At 26.6% G+C, this 12,868-nt stretch overlaps 2 protein-coding genes across 3 annotated transcripts; one reads left to right on the top strand and one right to left on the bottom strand.

Annotated features, from left to right (window-relative positions):
- Positions 1-375: 375 nt before the first annotated feature.
- Positions 376-5,751, bottom strand: LOC132942056 (ras-related protein Rab6). Of its 2 annotated transcripts, none has more exons than XM_061010349.1 (7): positions 5,413-5,751; positions 5,261-5,319; positions 5,127-5,180; positions 3,037-3,142; positions 2,764-2,969; positions 2,638-2,704; positions 376-852 (listed from the first exon to the last, which is right to left on the bottom strand). In XM_061010349.1, exons 1-7 carry the CDS (start codon positions 5,480-5,482, stop codon positions 782-784), a joined length of 633 nt encoding a protein of 210 aa, XP_060866332.1. In that variant the 5' UTR covers positions 5,483-5,751; the 3' UTR covers positions 376-781. The 2 variants fall into 2 exon arrangements, with proteins under 2 accessions (XP_060866332.1, XP_060866333.1); XM_061010350.1 differs by lacking the exon at positions 376-852 and adding an exon at positions 894-1,345 and having other exon boundaries at positions 5,413-5,749.
- Positions 5,752-5,880: 129 nt separating this feature from the next.
- On the top strand, positions 5,881-8,911 carry LOC132942055 (dihydrolipoyl dehydrogenase, mitochondrial). The gene is made up of 11 exons (XM_061010348.1): positions 5,881-6,088; positions 6,172-6,330; positions 6,396-6,534; positions 6,635-6,879; positions 6,953-7,054; positions 7,116-7,340; positions 7,403-7,539; positions 7,617-7,806; positions 7,870-8,007; positions 8,071-8,160; positions 8,221-8,911. The coding sequence occupies exons 1-11, from the start codon at positions 6,047-6,049 to the stop codon at positions 8,287-8,289; spliced, it is 1,536 nt and encodes a 511-aa protein (XP_060866331.1). The 5' UTR covers positions 5,881-6,046; the 3' UTR covers positions 8,290-8,911.
- Positions 8,912-12,868: the final 3,957 nt, after the last annotated feature.

Here is a 12,868-nt window from a genome sequence, read left to right as displayed (position 1 = left end):
GTTAAAAGTTGAAAATTCCTTTTTTACATTCAACATGGGATAGCCCATTTTTTTCAAAAAATATTTATTAAGTGTAATACATCTATTGTATTTTTGAAATTAGGGACATATTTTGGAGCTTATAGCATAGAGTAAAACTTGATGGTTTATGGATATACATTTTTAACATTTATGTAGGGCATTAAAATGTGAGCCTTATTATTATGCTTATTTAACTCTTATCATTGATTATAAAATATAGTTTTCGATAAAAGTATACAACCATGACTTGGAAATATATAGCCTAATATCCAAATGGGACATTAATTATTACCATTTAGCATTTACCAATACAACCAATTTTGTTATTTCAGAACATTTAAATAATACTTCAAATAAAATGAATATTCAATATATTATACCTATTAAACATAATACAAGGCTATAATAAATTTACAACAAAATATTCAAAAATTAATTCACTTTCAGGAAATATACTAAGTTATATAGTGAAGATTTTATCGAGGCGAACACCACGTGACATTTAACTATTAATTTAAAAAAAAATTCATTAAATACTACAGAAGAAATAAAAAACAAAGTGTTAAGTGACTAGCCATAATGAATGTAGATACTAAACAGTGATTTAACATGAGCTTAATCCATGTATTCCAATAATAAATTGCAACTTGCCTACTTAATTTAAATGTCTTACACGACTTAGTTAGTTTTATTATTTATGTATAAAAATTAAAAAGCAATAAGATTATTACAAATGTATAAAAAAAATCAACATTCAAAATTAACACATACAGCTGCTTTCAGACTCTTGTGAGTCTCCCTGATTGGCCGCATGATTCTGTAAATCGACAGCTATGCAATGTGTTAAGGATAGTAAGAAAAAAATGAATGCATACAAAGTTCAAAATTATAAAATATATTTACATTTACATTTACCACACTACTATTAGTTAAAAATTATAACGGTGAAATAAATAAAAATAATTGTTTACAAAACAATAATAATGTAGCGTTTATTTAAAGCTCTGGGAATGTTCAGCGAGGTGGAAATATTTTCTTTCAATTGTTATTCTTTTAGTATATTATAATTACTAATTATAGGTTTAATTATAATTAGATGTATTATTTTAATTAATTACTGGTCCAACTAAGACCAGAATTTTTTCTTTGTTATTTAAAGAAAAAAAAGAATAGTTAGTCTTCAGTTTTAGACTTTATTATATGTAATAAAAAATTGGATGGATTTTAATTATATAAGTTTAACTATAAATTATATATTAGCATGCACAACTCTTCTCTGGATTTGCTGCATCATTCGGTGTGTCTTTAAGCACGACTTCTTGCACTGAAAACAAGCAATAGTTAAGGAAACAAACATGCCGCAAAAAGAAAAGAGAAAATACCATAATTTTAATTAAAATAAGTTATAAATAAATCACAAAAAAATAATAAATTAGCATTTACTATAACTCTCATTAGTTGGCTACATTGAATTATCATGGATTTACTTTGTAAATTCTTTTTTTTTAAGAAAAGTACAAATTTAGATCATACATTTTAAATACAAAGATAGTCAATAATACTTAGTACCTATAACATATATCATATTATTATAAACTAACTGAACAAATTATTCTCAATCTCACATTTCTATTTAAAATCATATACCAAGGAATGCTAAAAAAATGTTATGGTATTCTTTTATTCTTATCATTGGTTAAAAAACTATAATTTTAAAAGTGCTTAAAATGTTGATTTATATACATAACAATTAAATATACAGGAATGGTAAATATTACCTAAGCATGCTCATTGCTCGCCTCATTTTTTTTATTTAATAATGAATTTTGGAATTTTCATATACAGTTATAGGTATGTATTATACAACTGTTCAAATTCTTGATATTTGTGTGTTGCAAAAGTTTTGTGGCGATTCAAACTAGTGTTTTCAAATGAGAACCTAACTATTTCTTATGTTCCTAATTTAAGGTAAAATGTAAATGTTTCTAATTTAAAAATTGAACGAGTAGTTTTTTAGTTGTTAAAATAAAGAAAAATATTCCTTAAAAATTTACAAAAACATAAAATAATTGTTATAGTATTTACTATACTTGGAACTCTTTTTTAAATTATAAATATTGATAGATCATTATAAATTACTATGACTTTCAAATTAGCCCATATCTTTCAAACCCATAATAATGGGCCTATTATCCTTAGTATCCAATGTTAGATATCTCAAAAACTATTCATTCGAATTTTGATTTTAATACGTCAACATTATCAGCTAAATAATTCACAATAAAAAAGATTAGTTTTTGAAAAATAGAAGTTTGTATTAACGTTAGACACCCTTCAGTAGTAAAAAAAAATTTAGTCTTAAAGAATATTAAAAAAATTCAAAAATTAGATTTTGAATAATTGTATCATTGAAGAAAAGGGTTGAGCATATTTAGTAAATCTTCTTCAATAACTCTTAAGGTTTTAAATGTTTATGATTTTTTAACAGTCTAAAAAACATTTTGTGTGAAAATCAAAAAAAAATTTAGAAGTATAAGTTCTATACACAAGCATGAAATTAAACAAAAACATTCATGCAGTGCTAAAAAAGCTGTATAAAATATTTATAAAGGATACTGTCTTCAGGTGGTCGATTCTCAGCTACATCCATACCAGGTAATGCTGCAGCCACTCTTCTGAACAACTAAACACAAATAAAAATACATAACAGTTATGTTATAATGATCATTAATGAACACCAACTTGTTTAACATTGTAACCAGCTTTAGCACTAGTTTCAATAAACATGACATTTAACTCCTTTGCCTTATGTTCACCATCTTCAGCTAATACTTGTCGTTTATCAGTTAAATCAGTTTTGTTACCAACTAACATTATTATTACATCACTACCACGTTCAGTTCGAACATCATCTATCCATTTTGAAGTCTGGTGAAAAGAATTTGCATCTAAACAAAATTACATTTCATTACTCACTCTTTCATTAAATAATAATGATTTAAAATAATTTAGTACTTGTTATGTCATATACAACAACAGCAACAGTAGAATCTCTTATATAAGAAGGAATAAGACTTCTGAATCTTTCTTGTCCTGCTGTATCCCATAGCTGTAATCTTACCTAAATAAATATTAATATAAACTAAAATTAACTCATAACCGAAACAGTAATTATAAAAAGACTTAAAATACTAATCATATTATTAAAATAAGGCAAATTAAGGCTTCACTTGGGGAAAAAATCTAGGATGTAGCACTTCTACTTTAATTGAAATTTTGAATAGGTATTTTAACTTATACTTTAAACACAGTTCTAGACTGTATCCAGAAAATTTTTTGGGAGGATTGTCTGAAATGTAGTATTATTACTTAATAACCATAGGTGTGCACATAGGGCTTAAGTCATATGCCTCAATAATATTATCGATAAAAATTACTCAGGGCTATAAATAATTCAGTCAAAATTGTTTGAAAATTTTACCATGTATGGAAAATAGTAATTTTAAAATTTGGTGAACATTTCAAGTATCTAGAATTATTCTTTTATGAATTGCAACAAAATATCAAAAATTGATAGATGTAAATTCATTAATTCACCAATGCAAATTTAATATCGTTAAAATGTTAATTCAAACGCTCTCAAAACATTAACATTACTTTCCGGTAAACTTTTTTTTAATTATCTCAATAGATAATTCTTACTTCTAAATTTGATAATAGGTCAATTCGCTCCAATATTAATAACAACAGAATTAAATGAATTATTCTGTGAACATACAATTTGCCATACGCGTTTATAAGACGGAAAAAGCGCATACAGATGTAGTGTCTTTTTTAAATATATGTTAACAAAAAAAAATATGGGTTCTGCAACTAACTCGATGGTCTCCCACTCTCCCTCTTCATTTTTATTATCTATATTGAAAAGTTATCTTATTTGCTTATAGTGCTGAAGCACAGGTTGTTAATATTTTTTTATTGGATAAAACTATTTATTTATTACGTTAGTAAATGGTTTAATAACTAAGAAATCACTAGCCAATTATAGAATTATAATTATTATACAATTAGATAAGATAAGTGTATAAAGTTGATTATTTTGGATAATATGTTTGAATTAAACTATTATTTTAATATTGTACTAAGTAAATGATCTCTTTTTTAGATTAAGAATATTTGTTGTATTTTGGTCTAAAATGTAATTTAATAAAAAAAAAAATTGCAATATGGTTAACTTGAAATATTAAAAATACATTAAATTAAGTTTTATTTTTATTTTGATATAGGTACCTATTACCTAGTATATTGTATAGATAATACAATGGTAACACATGAGGTATTAAATTACATTAATTAAAACAATATGACTTATACAGAATTATGTATTCAAAATAATGGTTACTTTTTATTGCTTTGCAAATAACTCAACAACCAAGTCGGTTATTATTTTTATATTGAATTTATAACAATTGTTTTTACTTATTTTATATACCATATATTTATTCAACACTTACCTAGCTTAAAATAAAAATAATTATTATTGTGAAAGCTAAGTGTCTGACAAATGTATAATTAAACCCATATTATGTCGGATGATATAAGTTTTAAAATATAAATTATTAATTTATGATATAGATACCTTAGAATATTATTTAAATCTTTTTAATTTTGAAAATAATTGTTAACATTATTTATCATCTTATAATTAATATTAATTTATTTCTACTAAATTAATAATAAATCAGGAAAAATTCTTTCAGAATTTTCAAATGATATTTTAACAGGCGATTCAATAAAAAGGAACATGTTTATTTTTTAGTATACATATATGCATATTAAGAGTACAATTATAAATTATTATACAAAATAGGTTTCATTATATTATTAAAAAATAAAATAAAGAATTCTGTTTTACATAACTAACTACAATTAAAACTATTGTTTTAAAGTTAGATCTAAAATCTAAGTAACTGCTTAATATGAATTTCCTACATTTAATATAAGGTATAACATAATCATACCTACTTCACTTGAAGTAATAATTTTAAAAACTAATAAATGTATAAATATTTTTAATATATTGATCTGATATAAAAACAACTTACAGTTCTATCTTCGAGATACATAGTTTTAGACAAAAAATCAATACCAATGGTGGCCTGTTAACACAAGACAAAAATAAATTATATTTTGTACAACTTTATTAGTTGTAGATGTTTTTATAAATACTTAAGTTTACCTGGTAAGTATTATCGAAACTATCATACATAAATCTTGTGATGAGTGACGTTTTACCAACTATAAGAATAAGAGCAATTTGTATTATTAGAAAGTTAAATACCTACTTGATATATTGTATACAAGTAAATTGGTTTATTATAATAATCGTACCACTTTGTTCGCCCAAAAACACCAATTTGAATTTCCTAAGAGGATTACCGAAATCTCCGGAAGACGACATACTTATCGAGATTATTTTAATTTCTATATAACATTAACTAATTATCAATGGCTACCACAACATGATTATACGAAAAACAAATCAGTATCCATATAACAATTGTTTAATGTCAACATTAAACAATTGTTTTTTCGAGTAATGATACAAATATTACATATACTAAATATTTTTAGTTTTATAAATTAAAATTAAAATAATTAAAATCACAATCTTATTTGAGTAGTTTTAAGACTAATAAACGCCACGTTCGAGTGTAATCACACATTCACATCGTAGCCATTTTGATTTGATTATCCGCATTAATACACAGCTGATCAATTTACCAGGGTTATGGTAAACCACATCGCGGTTCGTGTTATCAAAATACTTTGGACTTTGGAGAGGGGAGAGATAAAATATTATTTTTTGACATTTTGAAGGGCAAAAAAAATTATATCCATAATTCATATTTCAATTTCATCGTTTATCGTTCATTTTTCTGTTTATAAAATTGTACAAAACGCATTGGATCTGGCCCACAATTAATAATTTCCTGTTTCCTAAAATTTTTTCCACTTGATCAAAATGCAATCAAATATCTTTAGTAGGTTTTCAATGGCTGTAAAGGTTTGTATTAGTTGTGTATAAACATATTATAATAGATAATAATAGTAGATGGAACTAAAATTGAATTCTTCATTCATGTTTAGCCTAATATGCTGCAAAAGTCCAAACATATCGAGTGTGGATTTATATACTCTGTAGTTAATCGTCGTTATGCAAGTGGTGACTCGGTAGATTTAGTTGTTATTGGTTCTGGACCTGGTGGTTATGTAGCTGCCATTAAAGCTGCACAGTTGGGATTGAATGTAAGTTTAAATATTATTTTACTTTCAATGAAAAGATTCAAACATATTTACTTTGTTGTTTGTAGACTGTTTGTGTTGAAAAAAATCCTACTCTTGGTGGTACTTGTCTGAATGTTGGTTGTATTCCTTCTAAAGCACTACTGAATAACTCACATTATTATCATATGGCACATTCTGGTGATCTAAATTCTCGTGGAGTTGAAGGTAAGTTAATTTTAGTTATAGTCATGTAATTGGTAATTTTTACACACCAATAAAGAATAAAAATGTATGATTTGTATCAATATTCTCCAATATATCTTAGTTGAGAATGTCAAGCTTAATCTAGAAGCATTAATGCAAACAAAAACAAATGCTGTGACTGCACTGACTGGTGGAATTGCTCATTTATTTAAATCAAATAAAATAACATTAGCCAAAGGTCATGGTAAAATTAAGGACCCAAACACAGTATCAGTACTGAAAGAAGATGGATCTTCAGAAGATATTAAAACTAAAAATATACTTATTGCTACTGGTTCTGAAGTTACTCCTTTTCCAGGAATCGATGTAAGTTTAAATAATCTTGATATGAAAATGCAATTATGTATGTGTAAAAACAATTGTTACATTTTGTTTATAGATTGATGAAGAAACTGTTGTTTCTTCAACTGGTGCATTAAAACTATCAAAAGTTCCTGAAAAGATGATTGTTATTGGTGCCGGTGTTATAGGTCTTGAGCTAGTGAGTTAAACTGTGAAAATAAAGATAATCTAAATAATAATTATTTTCTGGTATATATTAGGGATCTGTTTGGAGTCGTTTAGGAGCAAAAGTAACTGCTGTTGAATTTATGCCTACAATCGGTGGTGTTGGCATTGATGGCGAAGTGTCTAAACAGTTTCAAAAAATATTGACTAAACAAGGATTAGGTTTTAAATTAGGAACTAAAGTTATCAGTGCAAGTAAATCTGGAGGACAAATATTAGTTGAAGTTGAGAATGCCAAAGATTCTTCTAAAAAAGAGACGGTGGGTAGTAGTTTAAATAATCATTGATTTGAATAATAATTTAATGAATTTTTAATGTTTAGTTGGACTGTGATGTTTTACTTGTGAGTGTTGGTCGTCGGCCTTATACACAGAATTTAGGTTTAGAAGAGAATAGCATTGAGAAGGACGCTAAAGGAAGAATACCTGTAAATTCTAGATTCCAAACTGTCATACCTAAGTATGAAATTTTATTGTTATAGACTGTTCATATTCAAAAGTATTCATTTTAATTAAACGTGTAAAATATATTTATAGTATATTTGCTATTGGAGATTGTATCCATGGACCAATGTTAGCTCACAAAGCTGAAGACGAAGGTATAGTTTGTGTTGAAGGTATAACAGGTGCACCAGTACATATTGATTACAACTGTGTTCCTTCAGTTATATATACTCACCCAGAAGTAGCATGGGTTGGAAAAAGTGAAGAAGACTTGAAAAATGAAGTAATTTTGCACATTATAGATTAATTTGAAATGGCTTATTTTTATAATGAACTATGTTTTCAGGGTGTTGATTATAAAGTAGGAAAGTTCCCATTTGCGGCCAACAGTAGAGCTAAAACTAACAATGAAACTGATGGTTTCATTAAAGTTCTTGGTGATAAAGTTACTGATAAATTATTAGGATGCCACTTAATTGGACCGGTAATATATTTTTATAAAAGTATTAGTTATTTTCTAGTATTTATAATGCTACCATGTTTATAGGGTGTTGGAGAGATAGTTAATGAAGCTGTTTTAGCAATGGAATATGGAGCATCCTGTGAAGATATTGCAAGAGTCTGCCATGCACATCCAGTAATTTTTATTTTTTCTTTAATTACTCACTATAATATATAAATATTTTCTTAATTTTAGACGTGTTCGGAAGCATTAAGAGAAGCAAATTTAGCTGCATACTTTGGTAAAGCTATTAATTTTGGTTGAAGTATTATGTTATTCCACAACTGAACAGTCTTCAAACCAAACTCAGTATAAAGAAGTTCATCTATTTACTTTAGATTATTACTCACTTCAAATTAAATTTGGCTTCTTTTTGTTCAATTATAATAAAATCCCACTTTTTTAGATTTCACAAAATTAGTTTTAAATTAATAGCAATTCACTACACATTTGTTGCTAAAAATGTAAACAAAATAGTGTTAACGAATTAAGTCAAAATTAATTAACCATTTTCCTTTTAAATTGTATATGTAATATATTGTTTCTTTATGTACTGTGGATATAAATATATATATATTTTTTAAACAAAACCTTGCTTATAAGCTATTAGCAATATTATTTTAATTTTCGTTGGATGAATTATGTTAACTATGCATGATATGTTAATGTATGTTACATTATTTTTTTTCAGTTAATTTAATTTTTGGTACTCTAATAGTTTTATAAATTACTAATTAATTTCCCAAATATAGGTTTAATTACTTATAGAAAGTTATTACAGCAGTTACACCTATACTAGTTATACTGTATAATTTGGTCATAACTTTATTAATATAATATGTAATTACTTATGTTGTTAGAGAATAAAATTTAAGAGAAATTTGAAGATCATGCATCATGTTTTATTATCAGTTCTCAAAACCAGTGACGTATCTATGGTGGTGATATGTGAGTCATGTCCCCCTAGGTACATTTTAAATCTAGGTTAAATGTGTAGGTATCAACGGAACCATATATCAAGTGATGGTGGACTGGGCCACTCAGCCACTGTTACTGTGCAACTGCACAGTGGGTCGGTGTCATATTGTGTCCCCGGAGCCGGTACAAAATATAATATATTGTTATTGTTGATGATTTTTTTAGGGCATCTTCTAATTTAAAAGTTTAGAACACCTTGGTAGTGCTGTAGTACAATGTAGTGGACCAACATCCACTTGCTCAACTAAACTTTAAATACTTATAACTCATAACTACTTACTCAAAATTTGATTTTAATATATCGAAGTAGGTCAGGTATTTAAAAAAATGTAGGTACTACTTTAGAAAACGAAATTAAAAACTGTATATGTTGTCATTAAGAAAATGAAAAACTTACAATACAATAAGGAAAAAAATCTTTAAAAAAACATTGCATTTGAAAATAGCATTGTAGTATATAAAAAAATAATATAAGAACTAAAATTTTCATGTACCCACGAATAATATTTTTTAATTACAACAAAATAACTAAAATCGTTATTCTTTATTTAAATATCTATTTTTTTCCAAATTTTAACTTAAAATATCTATATAAAAGGACGTCACATCGCATGTTTTACATGACATAAACAAAACGCGTCTACGCAATCTGAGTAGAACTCCCTCAATTTTAGTTCTATACTCTATTCACATTAAGAAGGAACCTCGGCAGCGACCAGTTTTCGTCGGACGGGGGTCAGGCAACACCTGTTTGTCACCCCCACCGATCAACCATGTGTGTGGTTAAGCTACGCTCCTGCGCATAAATCGGCCGCCGAGGTTCCTTCTTAATGTGAATGGAGTATAGAGTAAAAATACCTATTATAAAATAGAAAAATTGTGACAATATTTCTGAGGTCAAGAGCGATTTTTCCATTATTCCCAATATAACGTTCATTAAAACGTTTAGAAATATCAAAAATTTCAACATTGACCTTAAACTTTTGAAAAATTTAAATGTCTTGCCCACCAAAATATTGTCATTTCTTAATGGGTGTTTTTATTCTAACACCAAAATTGAGAGAGTTCTACTCAGTCACTCGGACCGAGTTTCGTTTGTCATACACTCGTACGTGCATAAGACGGAAACAACACATGCTGGTGTGATGTCTTACAATATAAATCACTCATGAGAAATCTTAATATTATATATTTTTGCAATATTTATTCTATAAAAAATTTTCCAAAATGTATTTTATCAATATATAAATTTAAAAATCCCTAAAAGATTATAAAAAAAATAGTGCTTACATATATATATATATCTTTAATATTTTTTAACTGATATTAAAACAACGGTTGAGGAACCTTGTATTAAATTTCCAATCTTTTTGATCATACGAAAACATTTTAAATTTAAATATTAAATGTATCGAAAAAACTAAAAATTTCAAATATCTATAAATAGCTCAAAACATGTCAACATATTACATATAAAAATTGATAAAATAAATATTTGGGGACAATTTCAATCATCTTATCTTTTCGTTTTTGAATAATAATAAAATAATACAATTCTTCGATATGGAAATCGTTAAATTACGGTTGAATATCCAACGTCTATAACTTCAAACACTCATAAAAAATAAATATGTACCTTATTATCTTTTATTTCATTTTTTGTTAAAAGTATCTAAAACTTATGAAAAATTTTGTGTTAAATTTTCAAATCTAAGAAATATATTTTTTTGAATTTCTAACAAAATAATTTGAAATGTTCGTGATTTTGATAAGTTTGTCTATCAAGCTTCCAACTTTAGACCATCATGAAAAATGTACAATCAACTTTTTTTTAATTTCCAATAACAATAACTTATAAGAAGGACCTTTTATTGAATGTTCAAGTATTTTGACCAAACGAAAATTCAAAATTTTTTATCGACAATAGTTAAATAAAAATCTGATGCCAAAAAAAGCTCAAAAAATAATTAAAATATTTTTAAAATGTCATAATGTATGAGAAATTGTAGTAGATACATTTGGTGAAAATTTAAAGTATCAACGGTTATTGGTTTTTCAGTTTACCGTGGGTTTCATGAATTTGGCAAAAACTGTTTTTTTTATGGAATCCCAGTTTCCATTAATTTTAGATAATTAGATTCTGAGCGGAGCGATGAATGTATATCGATTTACAATGATTTGTTTTTTTTCATTATTTGTGATCTTTCATCACGTTTTAGGCAGCAAAAATGCTTTGATTTTCTGGTGAGAAAATTAATCTAGTAAAGTTAGTACTTTGGAGTGTCAAAAGTAAAAAATTCCAAGTTGATTTCAAAAGTAAAAAAGGAAAAACTGAGGTTTTTACGCAAAACCAGTTTTTGAAAAATCAATTATGTTTATATTATAACTCTAATTTTATTGTTGGGTGATGGGTCAAAAAGCTTGAAAATGTACCTAATAGGTTCCTCATAATAAATTATAAAAGCTGTTGAGAAATATTAAAGATTCATAATATGACAATTATACACGTTAAATTTTTATAATAGTACCTATTTAAAGTTTAAATGTTGAAAAAATGTATCAAAATCTCGACATTTATTATAGTTAAAAAATTATAAATTGTTCAATTTTTATAGCTAAGCATTTTCATAAATTGTTCATACTATAACCAAAAAATCTAAAAATATATAATCACCTTACACAGTTATTTTTTACAAAGGAACATTTTAAGTTCAAATTTAGACGAAATTACATTTTAAATCTAAAAATAACGATTTTAGTTATTTTGTTGTAATTTAAAAATATTATTCGTGGGTATACTGCATATTATGAAACTTATAAATTGTATTACTACATTTTATACACACAATGACATTTTCAAATGACATTGTTTTTAGCAAAAATAAATTTAACTGACTGTTGGAGGTACTAATGCCTAATAGTAAAATAAATTACTTTAATCAGTAATCACAATAATATCATAAAATATTAATATTATAGGCTGCAGACAGCCTTCGCTCAGAATCTTTTTTCGTAGGTATATAATAATGATTTTATATCATTGAATTCAAATTGTACACATTTATTGTAGTGACTATCTATTGACACCTAATGTACAGCAGAGCGTACACTCTTATCCGTTTTTAAAATTGTATTTACATGTTATTGACATTTTAATACCTACACATTTTTCATGATTAAAAAAACCGACTTATGTTTTTTACATTATTATTGATATTGTAATTCAAATGTATTACCACTAAAATGACTAACACTGACTGTTTGATTTTAAATCGTATATATAGACTGGCATTGAAATCCCGTGAACCATAGGATTATTTTTGGCCTCTAGATTTCTGCGTTTATTTTTCTTTTTGGAAGACAATAATGCAAAGTGCATTGAAAACCCGGATCTATACTTTGATTTAAAAAAGTATTGCGACCCAAGGGATCGGGTTGTTTTGTACAAACAGTTCCAAGTTACATGTGCATGTAGTCCAAATTAATATATCCTGTTGAACAAAAGGTAACTATCAGCCCATAAAATTCGAACACCGGAGCTGAATTTGTCGCCACGTAAACCCACGACTATGGAATTGTACAGTGAAAGAATTGATTCAACAGAATACTGCGGTATCACGAGGCGCAATTTTACCATGATAAAATTGAATGACTTGCCCAAAATTACATAACTAGTAAGTACATAACCTATATAAAATATTGTCTCTTTACTGCATTAGTAATATATATAAATAGGTACTACTATCCCTATAATCGGGCACTTTTCCCGAAATTCCATGGAGTAGATTCGCCGGAAGTCCGGTACACGAACTACGAACAGTATCAATCATCTATCCAGGGGAATCGGAAATCCGCATCAGACATT

Source organism: Metopolophium dirhodum, chromosome 3, assembly GCF_019925205.1.
Source record: "Metopolophium dirhodum isolate CAU chromosome 3, ASM1992520v1, whole genome shotgun sequence".
Taxonomy (NCBI): Eukaryota; Metazoa; Arthropoda; class Insecta; order Hemiptera; family Aphididae; genus Metopolophium; species Metopolophium dirhodum.
Note: the sequence above shows the minus strand (reverse complement) of the source record. Positions and strands in the feature narration are given on the sequence as shown.

What these genes read in the sequence shown, in the direction of transcription:
- LOC132942055 (XM_061010348.1), top strand. Translation starts at nt 6,047, where the DNA reads ATGCAATCAAATATCTTTAGTAGGTTTTCAATGGCTGTAAAG. An exon ending in CTCCTTTTCCAGGAATCGAT is followed by an intron (nt 6,880 to 6,952) that starts GTAAGTTTAAAT and finishes TTTTGTTTATAG; the next exon opens with ATTGATGAAGAAACTGTTGT. An exon ending in GATGCCACTTAATTGGACCG is followed by an intron (nt 8,008 to 8,070) that starts GTAATATATTTT and finishes CCATGTTTATAG; the next exon opens with GGTGTTGGAGAGATAGTTAA.
- LOC132942056 (XM_061010349.1), bottom strand. Translation starts at nt 5,482, where the DNA reads ATGTCGTCTTCCGGAGATTTCGGTAATCCTCTTAGGAAATTCAAATTG. An exon ending in GTTTTTGGGCGAACAAAGTG is followed by an intron (nt 5,320 to 5,412) that starts GTACGATTATTA and finishes TTATTCTTATAG; the next exon opens with TTGGTAAAACGTCACTCATC. An exon ending in TGTTGTATATGACATAACAA is followed by an intron (nt 2,970 to 3,036) that starts GTACTAAATTAT and finishes AATTTTGTTTAG; the next exon opens with ATGCAAATTCTTTTCACCAG.